The following is a 14,736-nucleotide window of genomic DNA, read 5'->3' on the forward strand; positions in this document are numbered from 1 at the left end:
TGCATGATAAGATATTCAATATCGCATGTCTAATCTCCTTTGAAATCTCTCCAGAACTAAATGGCCATTTTGACTAGGCATTAAATAAAGGAATAGTGGTCTCTGACTTTTGCACAATACTATAAATCATGATAGTAACTGCCAATTTTGATCGTCCACCCCTAACGACAGTGATTTTCACATCCATTCTATGAAGTGGATGAAAGCTTGTAAAGTGGAACCACTCTGCATCACAAAACAAATATAGTTTCAGCTTTTCCATGCATCATGCAGTGTTTATATTAACTGCAAGCAAATAATGCATATCATTATTTATCATGCAAAAAAAGAATTTACAGACATAACCAGGCTCACATGCTTTACATACTGTCTGAATCGGTAGTTCCTTTAGTTGAAAACTGAGAGCATGCATTCACAGAAAAAGAGAGTGAGAGAATGTGATAGAGAGCGTGCATGCATGTGTGTGTATGTATAATGGAGGCTAAGAGAGCCAACCAGGCTAACCCTGCTTTATGCACTATAATTGCTCACATTATCTCAGCTATTTTAAGCCTGACCCATTGGCAGCAAAAAAATGCTTGGCACTGGGCCTGTTCCCTGGCAACCGCACTCACCGCACTGCAACGCGTCGTCCCGGACCCTGGCCTGAGGTCGGGTGATGCCCCACATGCGTGAGTCCCAGCCCACAACTGTCCCGTCCTCGCAGGCCCCGTGTTCCATCACGTCATCCCAAACTCGAAACAGGTAGAGCTCCACGGTGGCCAGAGTGGCCCCGGGGGAGGCTTCTCGTGGCTTGCAGCCAAGCAGGAGGGTCCCGGTGGGCGGGTTTGTCCGGGCAATGACTGTGCGCTGCTGTGGGTCTGGGTTGCCGCTGACCTCTAGGCTGAAGCTGTCTCGCCGAGCATCCCGGCGAAGGCACAGCCGGTACCAGCGACCCACCTCCAGCTGTCCTGGGAAGCGGTGCTTCACTCCCAGCAGCCAGGCATAGAGGGCACTGTCATCGCCCTGCAGGGCCAGGTCATAATAGGGGGAGCGGGGGGATGTGTAGCTGAAGGCCGTCCATTCCCCCGGGGTCAACACTCGCACATCCACGCACACGGTCATCTGGAACTGCAGCGGCATTGCCCAGTGGTCCTGTAGAGTCCAGTGGTCATAGCAGCCCTGCAGAAAAGCCTTGGAGTTGCTCATGAAGTAGCCGCCCGCTGTGGGAGAAAGAGGAGGAAGGCAATGTTGCACTTTATATAAAGCCGTCTGAAATTAAACTGACAGCAAGGGAGCGGGGGTGAGATGGAAAGGGATGGGAGGGGGTATATATATATATGGTGAACAAAATGATGAATAGAGCTGTAGATGATTCCATTATTAACTAACATTAACAATTAATATATTTAGAATCAAATTCATATCAAGAACTTCATAACAATATATATTGTACATACATAACCTTTATATTATTTATAAAACTTAAATTTTTAAAACACTGGATAATGTATCAAAAATATATTTTGATGTTTAGTTCTTAATATATATTAATTTGTACTGTTTCTTTTTGTGGATAAAATATCCCAAATTATTATCATGACAGGCCTTGCAAGCTATTGAACAGTAGCGCATTTGAACGCTAAAGTCCGTCAGAACCTATTCTGTAATGCTGACATGCTCTTTAAGCTGTCACTACCATTGCTCAGTGTGTGTTTTTATTTCTGTATCAGGTTAGCATGAGTCATAATTCGTTAGACATATTGTGGCCTGCACATTAACCATTTACCTCATGCATGTCTCTTTGCATTCCTTCACCAATCGCACCACAATATGCTGAAAATGTCAACCAGCCCTTTTCCCAGAGACAGAGGACCAAGAATAGCCTCAGTCTCCTCCCATCTGTCCAGGGCTCAGCCCAGTGACACAGCAGCAGTCCTGTGGGTCCTACGGCCACTGCACTTAGCCAAGCGTCAGCAGTGTAAGCAAGGCTGCTAACATATATGGCCTTACCCCTACAGTGAACCTACATTGGAGTGGCCTAAACCTACAAAATCCATACTAACCTAAAGGAGTCATAGTACTTCAACACATCGTAAAAGGGTTATATATAGTACTTTGACTCGTAACAATAGTGGAACTCTTTTAGTTAACCATTTTTAGAAGGTTCTTTCAAGGATCCTGCATAACAGGGACCGAACCATTTACTTACAAATACAAAATACAAAGAATCATTTAAACATACAATGGGTTTTTTGAATCATGAGTCTTTTTTGATTGTAAAGATAGTGGAACTATTTTTAAATGGTTCTTTCAAAAACCCTATACAATAGGTTTTCCATGACAGGAATAAAACAGTCATCCAGTCAAAGAACAATTTAAACATTCAAAGGTTTATGTGAGGTGTCACTGGTTTACATAAAACTATTCCCTAGAACCCTTTCTTTTTAAAGCTATGGCTTAGCAAACATAAGCAAACCTAAGAAGCAGTACACAAAACATGGTTCTATATAGAACTGAAAAAGGGTTTTGATTGTAAGAATAATTGAATCCTTTCTGGTACTGTAGATATATTTTTCCAAGATTATTTTAAGGATATTGTACAACAGGTTCTCCACCATAAGAAAGAACTATTTAACCAGACAAAGAACCATTTAACAATAACACAACAAAGGATTCTTTGAGGTGTCTACATAGAACAATTCCCTTTATTTAAGAACCCTTATATAAAAGCATGAAACATGGTTCTCTGGCTTTTAACAATAGTGGAACCATTTTTAAAAAGGTTTCACATAAAACCATATACAGTTGGTTTTCCGTGTATATATTGGACCAATCGTTTTTAAGGGTGAAGCTGTGTTTAAAAAATGGCAAAGGAAACCTGTACAACTGCAGTGGAAATTGTTTTTGGGATAACTTTGGACTAAATTTGTGATGCATCCATGGAGGTCCAGTTTTGGGCCAGCCTAAATATAGAGGTATATATAGATATGGCTATGCTATTTACACAGATCAGCCAAAAATAAAACTGTAAAGTGAATAACACTGATTATTTTATTAAATTGGTAAGTGATCAGGCAGTTCTTGAAGCTGATTTGCTCAGAGTAGGCATACGTAAAATGAGCATGTGTAAGAATTTGAGAGACAAAAGTCAAATTGTGACGACTAGATGACTGGGTCCGAGCAGCTGCAAAACATCAGGCAGGTCTTGTTTAGTTGCAGTGGCCAGTCCCTATCAACAGTGTTCCCAAGGAAGGACAATCAGTGAACCGGCAGTGAACAGCGTCATGTCGTCCCCATGCTCACTGATGCGATCCATGGAGGCCCCACCTCACAACTTTCTGGACTTTGTGTCAGGTACTACAGGACATCTTCAGAGCTCCACTACGGGTCAGAACCATATACTACAGGCATGTGTTTTAGATGTATGGCTGATCAGTGTACATGGCGGACGCCAAAGAATCGTTTTTAAAAAGATTCATGACATTAAATGTCCAGGAAAACATCCACCAAAATAGCTGTGTTTTCTTTCTAAAGCATCCCATGAACACCTAGCAAAAAAGCCTCATTTAAATGTCTTTTTGTTCACTGAAAAAGCTCTAAAGTGAGAAGCTTGAGCAACAGTGAAGCAGGTGACTGAAGACGGAATGGAATCAGGAATTAAAATTCAGTGATGAAAATAGAACTTGGTTCAGCATCCGCCCATTAGCTTCTATTATAAGTAACCTTTTTGTTCATACTGCCGCAATCGTGGCAGATAGAGATTTGGTGGAACATGCTGGAGCATTCCTTTAAGCACTTGGAACTGAGCATTTGCGACTAGTAATCTAGTCACAGTAATCTAGGTGTAGTTTGATGGGAAGGCAGGTCTTATATAAGCAAAGTATGATGTCCTTCCCTACAAGACAGACAGACTATGAAAGTAGTTGCAGCCTATTTCATCTGTAAATTTATGGGAATCCACAGCAGCCAGTTTGAGCCACATTCCTGTCAAATTATCTGTGGCTTTGCTTGCATACCCAGCTTGTGTCTGTGGCGTTTCATAGTCAAGTGCGATACTTTGTGAAATCCAAAACAGGCCAGCCCAGATCTGGCCTCTACATGGACATATTGTCAGCCATGACTGACAGAGTAAATGGCAGCAGGTGAGCGAATGACTGCATGTGTGTGTGTGTGTGTGTGTGTGTGAGTGTGTTCCTGTTTGTTCAAGACTTTAGGAATGCTCCTGCAGGTACAACCTACACCTGCAGTCTCTAGCGTCATGGGACAATACGAAAACAGGTGCGATTAGCCCCGGAGAGCACTCACATTCTCTCTGAATATGAGAGAAATGGTTGTTACTTGATGCCCAAGGCTACTTAATATGTCCAGAAATGTTATTACAATATTTTGTCTGTCATTGTGGCATAGCTTTTACTTGCTTTTCAAATGAATTTAAGTATTAAGTTATTATATGTAGTAAGCAAAAATACAATAGAGAAAAGCCAGCTTTCATATTAATTCATCAGAAAGAATTTATATTTTTAATATTTCAGTAGAGCTGTCACACATCTTCACAGACTTTGCAAACATCATACTGAATATATATATATATATATATATATATATATATACACATTATACTGAATATATGTATATATATATTTACTATATGTGTATACATGATACTATATGTGTATATGTGTATTTTTCTTTTACTATGTATTTTTTTTACTGTTATATGTATTATGTTTTCGCTATTTATTTTTATTTAGTATGTAATATATATTTTATGTATTTTGTAATATGTATTTTATTTACTGTTATATGTATTATATTTTTGCTATTTATTTTTATTTAGTATGTAATGTGTATTTCTTTTTACTATGTATTTTTATTTAGGTTGTAATGTGTATTATTTTTTACTATGTATTTTTATTTAGGTTGTAATGTGTATTATTTTTTACTATGTATTTTTGTTTAGTATATAATGTGTATTATTCTTTTACTATGTATTTATGTTTACTGTTATATGTATTATATTTTTGCTATTTATTTTTATTTAGTATGTTATATGTATTATACCTTTACTTATGTATTTTTATTTACTTTGTAACAAGTATCACTTTTACTATATATTGTTATTTTCTTTATAATATGCATTATACTTTTACTTTATTTTATTTACTATGTAATATGCATTATACTTTTTACTATGTATTTTATTTACTATTTAATACCTATTATACTATTACTACATATTTTATTTACCATGGTATATGTATTATACCTTTACTATGTTTTTTTTATTTAGTATGTAATATTAATTCTTTTAGTACATGTTTTTATTTACCATATAGTATGTAATAAACGTTTACTACATATTTTTATTTACTACGTAATATGTATTGAACCTTTAGTACATATTTTTATTTACCATATAGTACGTAATAAAGTTTACTACATATTTTTATTTACTATGTATCATGCTTTTACTATGTAATGTTATTTTGCTACATAACCTTTACACTGTATTTTGTATTTACTATATAATATGTATTAAACTTTTGTATTATTGTAATAATAATGTATTATTTTTTACTTTGTATTTTTATTTACTATGTAATAATATGTAAAATGTGTAATAGATATTACATACTTAAAGTAAAAAGTATACTTTTACTACATATTTTTCTTCACTATGTAATATGTATTATGTTTTATGTATTATTTTTGTACCTTTTATTATATAATGATTCTGTGGGTCTACTAAATCTTCTTTTTATATCTGTGTCCTGATAAGGATTCCCTCTGTGGTCAATAAGGTAAAAATCTCATCTAATCAACCCTAGAATGGCATAAGCACTAAATTACAAATAGTGGCTTGGCCTACCTGTACTGTTTTGTTTTAGGCTGCGGGTGATGTTGTAAGGTTGCAGTTACACAGACTGGGCATTTGCCCATATAATCTCACACACACACACATTCACAAACATACACATTCTCTGTCTCACATCTCTTTCTCTCACCACCTCAAAAAAACACTACCTCTCACTTCTCTCTCTTACAAACACACAAACACACACACACACACACACAATGACATAGCCTCTGCGATTTAATTATAACCCTGGTCTCAGTCCTTTGAGCTCCAGTCAGTGTGGTGTTGGTGGCTCCCTAGAGGGATGAGGGGCTAAATGGTCTAAATCTCCTTGGCTGACCACAGCAGCCCACACACTCACCTCTGCTAATTAATCTGAGATTAAAGCAGGGAAATGTCATAACGCTGTGGGCCTGCTGGACTGGCCACCACGCTTACCGAGGATCAAAAGATTCTGCAGCTCAGTCTTTGTCCTGTGCCAGGAAAATCTCTCTCTCTACCGCTCTCTCGCTACCTCTCTACCTCTTTTTTCCACCCTCCATTCCCTTCTCAGATGCCACACAGGCACCTGAGAGACAGTCTCTCAATCCCATCTGGTCACTCCCCTGAATATTATTATGAACTAGATGAATCAGATGAATCACCGGATGTAAAGTTAACAGTCTCCCTTGTGCGAATACCAAACTGATTACAGGCTGGTTATTCTTGAACATAAGCTGGTCCTCAGGAACACTCCAGTGGATCAGTGGAGGCTTGTTCATTGTGCCATTCCTTCCATGCCTCGGTTTCACAGAAGCCCCAACCAGGAACAGTGGAAAAAGCATTACATACACAGCAGGATTAACTCTGGGTTTACCAACCAAGAGCATGGTAGTCACAAATTTGGATACACCTGCCGAATGTTTGAAATTAGCTTCTAATGCCCACCTAATTCAACTAATACCAACCTGTTCATTTACCAGATTAAGTAGGTCCGGTAGAGCAGGTAATTCAACAAACTGTGCTGGACATCAGCCCCCACTGCCCACCTTTACTCTAATGCATTTACATGTGCTTGATTTTATTTCCAGTCCAAGCTAGGTCTCCCAAAATGCTAATAACACTGTAAGGGTGAAAGCTAGCACATACTTCCTCCAATAAAAACACCACCCAAACTTTCAAACCAGTGCCAGTGTAATATAATTGGACAAGTCAGTGTGCTTGGAGGAGGACTCTAACTTAGGGCTGCATGATAATGGAAAAAATGAGATTGCGATATTTCACTGTTCTGCGATATTAAAAAAAGATTCTCCAGAATTCAATGATCCAATATTTCATGATACTAATAATGCCTTCTGTATATCCAAGAGTGGAGTAAAAAAAAAGAAAAAAAGAAAAAGATATGGGGCCGGTTTAAGCTGCCTCTGGTAGATTTGTCAGGCAAAATGAGCAGCAGGAACTACAGTCTTTTGTAAGAAGTTGTAGTATGATGTGCATTATTTAATTTGCCTTACATGTCCTGTGATGTGACTATTGCGTATGCACACATTATGATGACAATACTAAAACAATGTTATGTCAGCTAACTGTCACCCATGTTGGGCAGAGACTGCGCTTAGATAGTTGCACCACTCAGAAGCCCCAGTAATGAATGTTATATGATGAATGTAATGTGTAGTTCTTCAAGCCTGTTGCAAAAAAAGCTTCCCAGCTGGCTTCTTAAGAAGTTGTTTGAGAGAATCCCCTTAATTTGTGAAGTGGCACTGAGGCAAAGGGGGTACTTATATATAAATATAAATAAGTATAATCCAATATATAAATAAAAAAAAAGTTTGATGTCTTTCTTTCTCTTTTGTCTAATGACTAAATGGAATACATGGAGTAATTTGTTTTTCCATCAACTGTGGTTATGTGCAAAGTATGTGAAGATAACATCAGACCATACAGCACGAGGTAGGTGCACAGCGTATACAATGGAATGATGTGAACTAGCAGAGACGCTAGGAGGAATGCTTTCGTACACTACCAAATGTGACGCCCACTAAAGCCCAGAGAACGGCAACAAACAGTTGTGACTAGCCACGGTGCCAAACATACAAGGGTCTCGCTTTGATTATCTTTGGTGACAACTACTATCAGTAATCAAAACTAGGCCTCTGGATCATATTAAAGTAAACTAGGCATGGCAAGGGGAGGAGTTTATGGAAGGAGTATATGGCACACATCCACCATTGGGAATTTTTGTAATATTTTTTATTATTTCGGGACATTTTTTGACACACCGTTTTAATGGAAGATTGGTGCGGCCCAGTTAGGCACTATCCACCACTGTAATCTAAATGTAGAAAAACTAGCCTGTAATCCCTTTTAATTCTATTGTTTCAAAACCCCTTGTGACTGCCTTAAAGCACCTACACACATTACATTTATCTAGTCCTTTACCTCCTGTTAATGCACAACTTCCATTCACTGCCGCGCCTTCTCTCATTCAATTTACAGCTTAAAGGTGCAGCCTTATTGACTTGCAAGGAAAGTGCCGTCAGAACAATTAAGCCGGTGCTCTTCTGATGGGATTAGCACATCACAGGGAGCATTAGTGTTTGTCTTCAGGTTTGCTTCAACTCACAGTGCTCTAGCCTTTTAACCCTGGCTTTCCCCTCTCCATCCATCTTCTCTTTACTTCACTCCGCTATTCATTTGAACCACTGTGGAAAGCTGAGAGCTATTAAAGAGCGGAGACGTTCCAATGGCTTTGTTGCTATGGTAACAAATCACACCTGAGTCCGTGTCCGTAAGAGATTCTCAGGGTGATGTGCAGGCTTCATTTGGTGCTGATGGTTTTAGACATTTTAGGTGTAATGGCTCTGATTTAGAAGCGGGCCCGGCTCATGTTAATGTATTCTTAAGGAAAATGAATGAAGACTGACACTTCTTTACAAAGCCATGACTGTGTCAGTTCACTGTTAAAGAAAGCAGATGTCTTCTAAAATAATAGTCTAATGAAAAGCACAGAGTTGCTGTATTCATTATGTCTAAATTCAATTGAGTCTTTTTTATATTTACTGCATTAGGGCTTGGTAGCCTTGTGCTCAATAATGAAGGAAATGGGATGAACTGAGAACTTTGAGTCTCATTTTAGTGCTTTGAGTACAAATGCCTTTCTTTTCCTTTATGAACAATTTCTACAGTAACACAATACTACAAAAAATGAAATGTCAGCCAGTTTATTCATCTTAAAGGGGCACCTCAGCCAAAACAGCCAGATGTAACCATTATAACATGTATATTGGGGAAATATACATGTTATAATGTATATGTTGTATACAATATACAATATTGGGGCAACATTTAATTTTTGTATGCTTCTCCTAATCATTTTCCACATAACTCACACAGCAGATACTGTGAAAGCATTATGGAAACTACCACATTTGCATGTTTTTGCACATGGACTCTTTGATCCTGCAGCTCTATAATGTTGTGCTTATACCTCGAGGGATGAGGGGAAGGAAAATCCAAAAGTAGAGAACATGTAGGAAGTGCTGTTTGGACTTTCTCTCTCGCCCAAAGAGGTGCTCCCTGTGTTTTCGAGGCATCCTTCTGAAAAAAAGCAAAATGAGAAAGTGAATTCATAAGCTAATGCATATCTTAGGCCGGACATCACCGCAATTATTTGTAAAAGGCTGATGTGGCTGCAGATTGTCATTCCATGGAAGCAGGAACTCTTCTCCTCTATTACACACAACCTCATTTAACTAGTCTATTGTTTGAATTGTGAGACCAGCCAGTCAAACAAATGGAGTAAGTGACACGGACATGTGAACTTGCTCAGAAAAAGCCCAAATAGAAATTCGTCCATGCTTTAATAAGGAAAAAAAACAATCCATACCAAATCATTTAGGTGACTGACAGTGAAAATGATTTGATAACATTGAGTTTAATGTGTTCCAAATAATTAAATGTCTCCACTCATTTTGCAAACTTGACTCGGCTATGCAGATTTCTACTTTACAACATCCAGAGACTTCGACCTTGTGCCGTCTCTCGATCCAGCGATCAAGTTCGTAGCTGCACAACTTGTCGTCAGTGTTCCTAAATTCAGCCATGTTACTCCTCCGCTTTTTTTTTCTACACTGGCTTCTTGTAGCTGCTTCACGCATCAGATTCAAAACCCTGAAGCTGGCCTATAGAGCCAAGAATGGACCAGCCCCTCCGTACTTGATGCCAATAATTAAAACCTGATCTGTACTAAGAGCCCTGTGTGGTTCAAGTACGGCTCAGCTTGACCTGCCATCCCTTAAGATCCACGGAAGACAAGCGCCTAGGCGGAAGTGGTGGAACAAACTTCCTCTGTGTATCCAAACAGCAGAGTCGCTTGCTGTCCTTAAATGCAGACTGAAAACCCATTTTTTAAATCAGCTCTTTTGGATTCTAGCCTATACAAACTAGCTAAGAATATTTTCTGAGTAAACAACAAAGCACTTTTGTAAGTGGCTCTGGATAAGAGCGTCTGCTAAATAGAGGTGGGCAAGAAGATGATATTTCATTGTTACTGTGCTAACCTTATCACAGTAAATATAACAAAGTAATAATAAACAATACAGTACAACAAAACACTGTTGAGCTAGGTCTCCAGTGCAGGTGTATAGGTAGGAAATGATACAATAGTGCAAGGACAATAGCCAAAACACAAGACAATAAGTACAAAGCCAATAAATGCAGTAAACACAAAACTAAATAAATATGTGCATGATACACAAATATGTGCAGCAAACATTAGAATTATTTCTGTTTAATACTGTGAAGTGCAGCCAATTTTTAAATAACAATTCATTTTGATGGTAACATTTTGTAGCATTTGTAACCATTACTGTATTTGATCTGTGGTACAATATTGTGATACATATTATGTATCATGAAAAATTAATATCAATATCACCTAATGTATCAAGTGTTGTGATATTTATTCCCTTTTTTTTCATCCATAAAAATAAGCCTCAGCAATGGGATGTCATTCACTTATTCATAGTCAGCGCAGGGTTTTATTCTGCTTCTAGTTCATAAATAACAGATCTCTCTTGCTTTATTTAATTGGCCTGCATACTTAAAACATGTGTAAACATGTTCAATGATTGTCAGCATTAAGTGTTTTGTTAATACTGACCATAAAAAAAATATCCCCCCAATTTCCGACCCACTAGCTCTGACATCATCCACCACACTGGAAGGAAGAAAGCTAGCATCTGCTTTCTCCAAGTCATATGAAGCCAGCAAGTCTCTTTCAACTGCTGCTGATGCAACATCACTAGATGACTAAATTTCCTTGGAGGACACTGCTAATTTTGTGACGTCACCTAAGAGATACTTGCACTGGCTAACCGTGATATGGGGAGCGAGAGGGCTGTCCTACCCACGCAAAGAGAGATGGCTGTGATCAAACCTGTGATTTTGCCATGATAGAGCCAATGCTTAGACAACTGTGCCACCTAGGAGCCCCTGCTTGTTGAAACCTTGAATACATCTTTTTGTACTTGAATCTGTCATTTATTTGGCCATTAAAGCAAATGACGAAAATCTGAAATACATTGCAAAAATACAAACATTAATAATTATTAAATATTAGTATTAAATATTAATATAATAGTTACATATTTAATACTTTTGTGTAGTATGCCGTTTTTTGATTGATCCAAAACCGTTTAAAGCAATTTCCACAATTAAATAACGTACATCCAGCTGTAGATTTAGGAACCTTTCTTTTTATGAGTATAAAAGCAAATCAATTTGGTAGACTACTCTTGTTTGACAGAGGCATCTCTAGAGCCATACGATTGAAATAGCCCTATTTCACGGTGGCAAAGGTGAGCTGCCATTTTGTGAAACAAAGTGCAGTCCTGTGACCAAGTTTGTTTGAAAAATAGCACTCCCAGAAATGGCCAAAAGCACTTTCCATCATTTCTGCCTGCCTTCCTGTATGTAGGAGCTGCTTTTGTTCCCTTGTTTCAGTTCTTTCTCTCAGGGCAAACATTTGCTATGAACGCTTGGCGAGGGGGATAAAGTTACACCTTTTATTATTGTTGCTTTTGTAATGAAACAGGTATCAAGATTCTGTCTTTCTAACAGATACTTGCGATATCAGCTTACAGGATGCTACTTTTGAATGCTGTGCTGGACAGTGCCACATGATGTAAGCATCTTATGTAATGATTATGTTTGTCTGAAATGCTAATCTGGCCAGTGGAATAAACAAATGTGGGGTCAGCGATTTATTATCACTATCCGCTTGACCTTTCTAGTGTATGTAAAACTTAACGTGTAGGCCGTTTTCACACCTGCACTTTTTAGGCACCAAAACAACCACACTGAGACCCTTGAGAAAAGTTGGTCTTTGTCCAGTCCCAAACAAACTCTGGAGCGGTTCCTTTATAATGAGAACATGGTCTGACCCAAGAACATCAAAATGACCCAACTATATGGTGTACTCCCCAAATTTGAGCTAAACGGCTCCCAAAGCCAGGTATTAACCAGTTATATTGCCCAGATAATTACTGCAACTATCAACAAATGCCATCTCTGACATATCTTGCTGCACAGAAATATGCACTAGTCCAGTGCTCAGAGAGGAGGTTCGCCCAGGATTTGTTTGTGACTGCATACTGGCACGCTTGTACCACAGGAGCTCAGTGTCAGAGCACAAATATCAATAAAAAATAAAAGCAGATTTCTCATTGCCTTCAGTAGCTTAATAATTTAAAAAATGAATGAAATGTTGTGCGGCATCAACATGTGGAGGGGAAATGGTGGAATTTTCTTTAAAAGGGGTGCATGAATGTCAATCTGTATTTTGGTACACAAAATTGACATAACAGCATTGACTTGTTACTTTTACACCCCCAAAATGTACACAATCCCAGCCCACTAGCGAAAGCCCTGGTAAAAACTGGTGACTTTGGGAGAATATGGTGTTGTTCCTACTAGGGAGCAGCACATTGCCACCAGACTTTGCTAGTTATGGGAATATGGGTTGCTACCTGAAACAGTAACCACAGCTTGTCCTGTATCAGTGTCCCCAGAAGGGCAGTTCATACAAGGCACAAAAAAGGCAAAAGTCAAGGACGTCAAACAGGGATCTGCGCTAGGCCAAAAGCTAACCCTAGATTGTTATCGCTTCTGATTTCCATTGTCCACTCCCTCAAAAACAAACTAAACCAAACTGAAGCTAAACACACATCAGAAGAGAAAGCACAGACTTTTTTTTACCAGTGAGATTTAAGAAGGCCAATCCTGGGGAAGCGTGTAGAGGCAAGGCTAAGAGCTAACCAACTACAGTCTCTTCAGCTTCCTATTTCACACTGGGATTAGAGCTCTTTTGAAAGTGAATCCCTGCTTCAGATTAATAACAGTTCTTTACTGTATAATGTACTTTAATATTGCAATATTGCAGTATTATTGCAATAGTGGTATGGAACAGACTGTGAAATGCGTTACTGTGAAATTACTGGAGTAGCTGAGTCATGGCCGGCTATGTGTGATGTTTGTCACTATTCTTTGCTGAAAGTGTTTTTTACGGAAGTCCAGAACCGCCATAAGTTAATTTTCTGTACCTTTATCTTGTGATCTCATCATAATAAGTTGATTACAGTTGATAACAAAAAGTTATTTTTGTTGTTGAGAAGTTTTGTTTCTTTAATTTCATTTTACCCAACCCACTCATAAGTACTCTCCCCAACATTGGGTGAATGAGGTCTGACACGAGCCTTTTCCGACACATGCACAACCATCCACCTCCTCTTTTTGAACAGCCGCTGATGCAACAACACCAGGCAACCCGTGCACTGAAGAGCGTCGGGTGCAATTTTGATGCATTGACTAGCAGATGCACCGTGATGGCCAACATGCCACCGCTGTGACATCTACCCACCCAGAGAGAGGCCAATTGTGCTCTTTCATGCTCCGGCTACTGATGGCAGGCAGCATGACATTTGAACCAGCAATCCTCAGGTCATAGTGGCAGAGCCTTGGTCTGCTGAGCCACTCTGAGCACAAGATCACAACTTTCTCAATAAAAATAAGTTGAATATATATATATATCTTCAGATCACATAAAAGATGCGACGACGAGATTACAATACAGATAAGTCCTTCAGAATGGTTCATTGTACAAGAGTATCTGAATTGTTCACAGCTGTGGTGACAAAAAAACAGACATTCAAAGGGTTTAATGCCTCTAAATCAACCCAGGTTTAATGTATACATCAATCAGCCATAACATTAGCACCACGGACAGATGTAACAAAAAACATTATCTTCATTTAGAGTGGAATTATTTTTAGGCAGGCTACATAAGGCAGCAAGTATACAGTCGGTTCCTGAAGGTGATAAAGGTGTTAAAAGCAGGAAAAATCAGCAAGCATAAGAATCTGAGCCACTTTGACAAAAAACAAACTATGATGGCTAGAGGTCAGAGCTTCTCTAAAACATCAGGCCGTTTTTTTTTTAGATATATAGGGTTGATGTGGTGCAACAGATAACACCACTACCTGCCAGTGAGCTACCACATCATGTGGGAGACTGGGGTTCAATTCCCGGTATGGGTGACTGTGCTGCGCTACACCAGTAAGAGTCCTTGGGCAAGAGTCCTAACACTACTTTGGCCCACCTCTGTAATCCGAGTAACCTTGAAGAGCGTCAGATAAATGCCATAAATGTAAATGTACAGGGCTTTCTGGTGTGCAGTGGTCAGTACCAACCAAAAATGGTCCATGAAAAAACAGACAGTGAACCTCCAAAAGGATCATGGGCACCTAAGGCTCATTGCTGTGATCCATGGAAGCCCCAACCTTAAGGATATTGGTGCCAGAAATCACAGGATGCCTTGAATGATCAGGTCTGTTGTGGCAACACAAGGAGTATCTACT

The 14,736-nt window shown here is 38.8% G+C and overlaps 1 protein-coding gene across 1 annotated transcript in view; it reads right to left on the minus strand.

Annotated features, from left to right (window-relative positions):
* Positions 1-387: 387 nt before the first annotated feature.
* LOC140554847 (uncharacterized) overlaps positions 388-14,736 on the minus strand; it is a 17,393-nt gene continuing 3,044 nt past the window's right edge. The window contains exons 2-4 of the mRNA XM_072678302.1: positions 9,309-9,418; positions 615-1,202; positions 388-398 (exon numbers count right to left, since the gene is read on the minus strand). Coding sequence (XP_072534403.1) covers positions 388-398; positions 615-1,202; positions 9,309-9,414 — 705 coding nt within the window. The 5' untranslated portion in view covers positions 9,415-9,418. The remainder of the gene's footprint in view (positions 399-614; positions 1,203-9,308; positions 9,419-14,736) is intronic.

The sequence above is a fragment of the Salminus brasiliensis genome, chromosome 1 (genome assembly GCF_030463535.1).
Source record: "Salminus brasiliensis chromosome 1, fSalBra1.hap2, whole genome shotgun sequence".
In the NCBI taxonomy this organism is placed as follows: domain Eukaryota; kingdom Metazoa; phylum Chordata; class Actinopteri; order Characiformes; family Bryconidae; genus Salminus; species Salminus brasiliensis.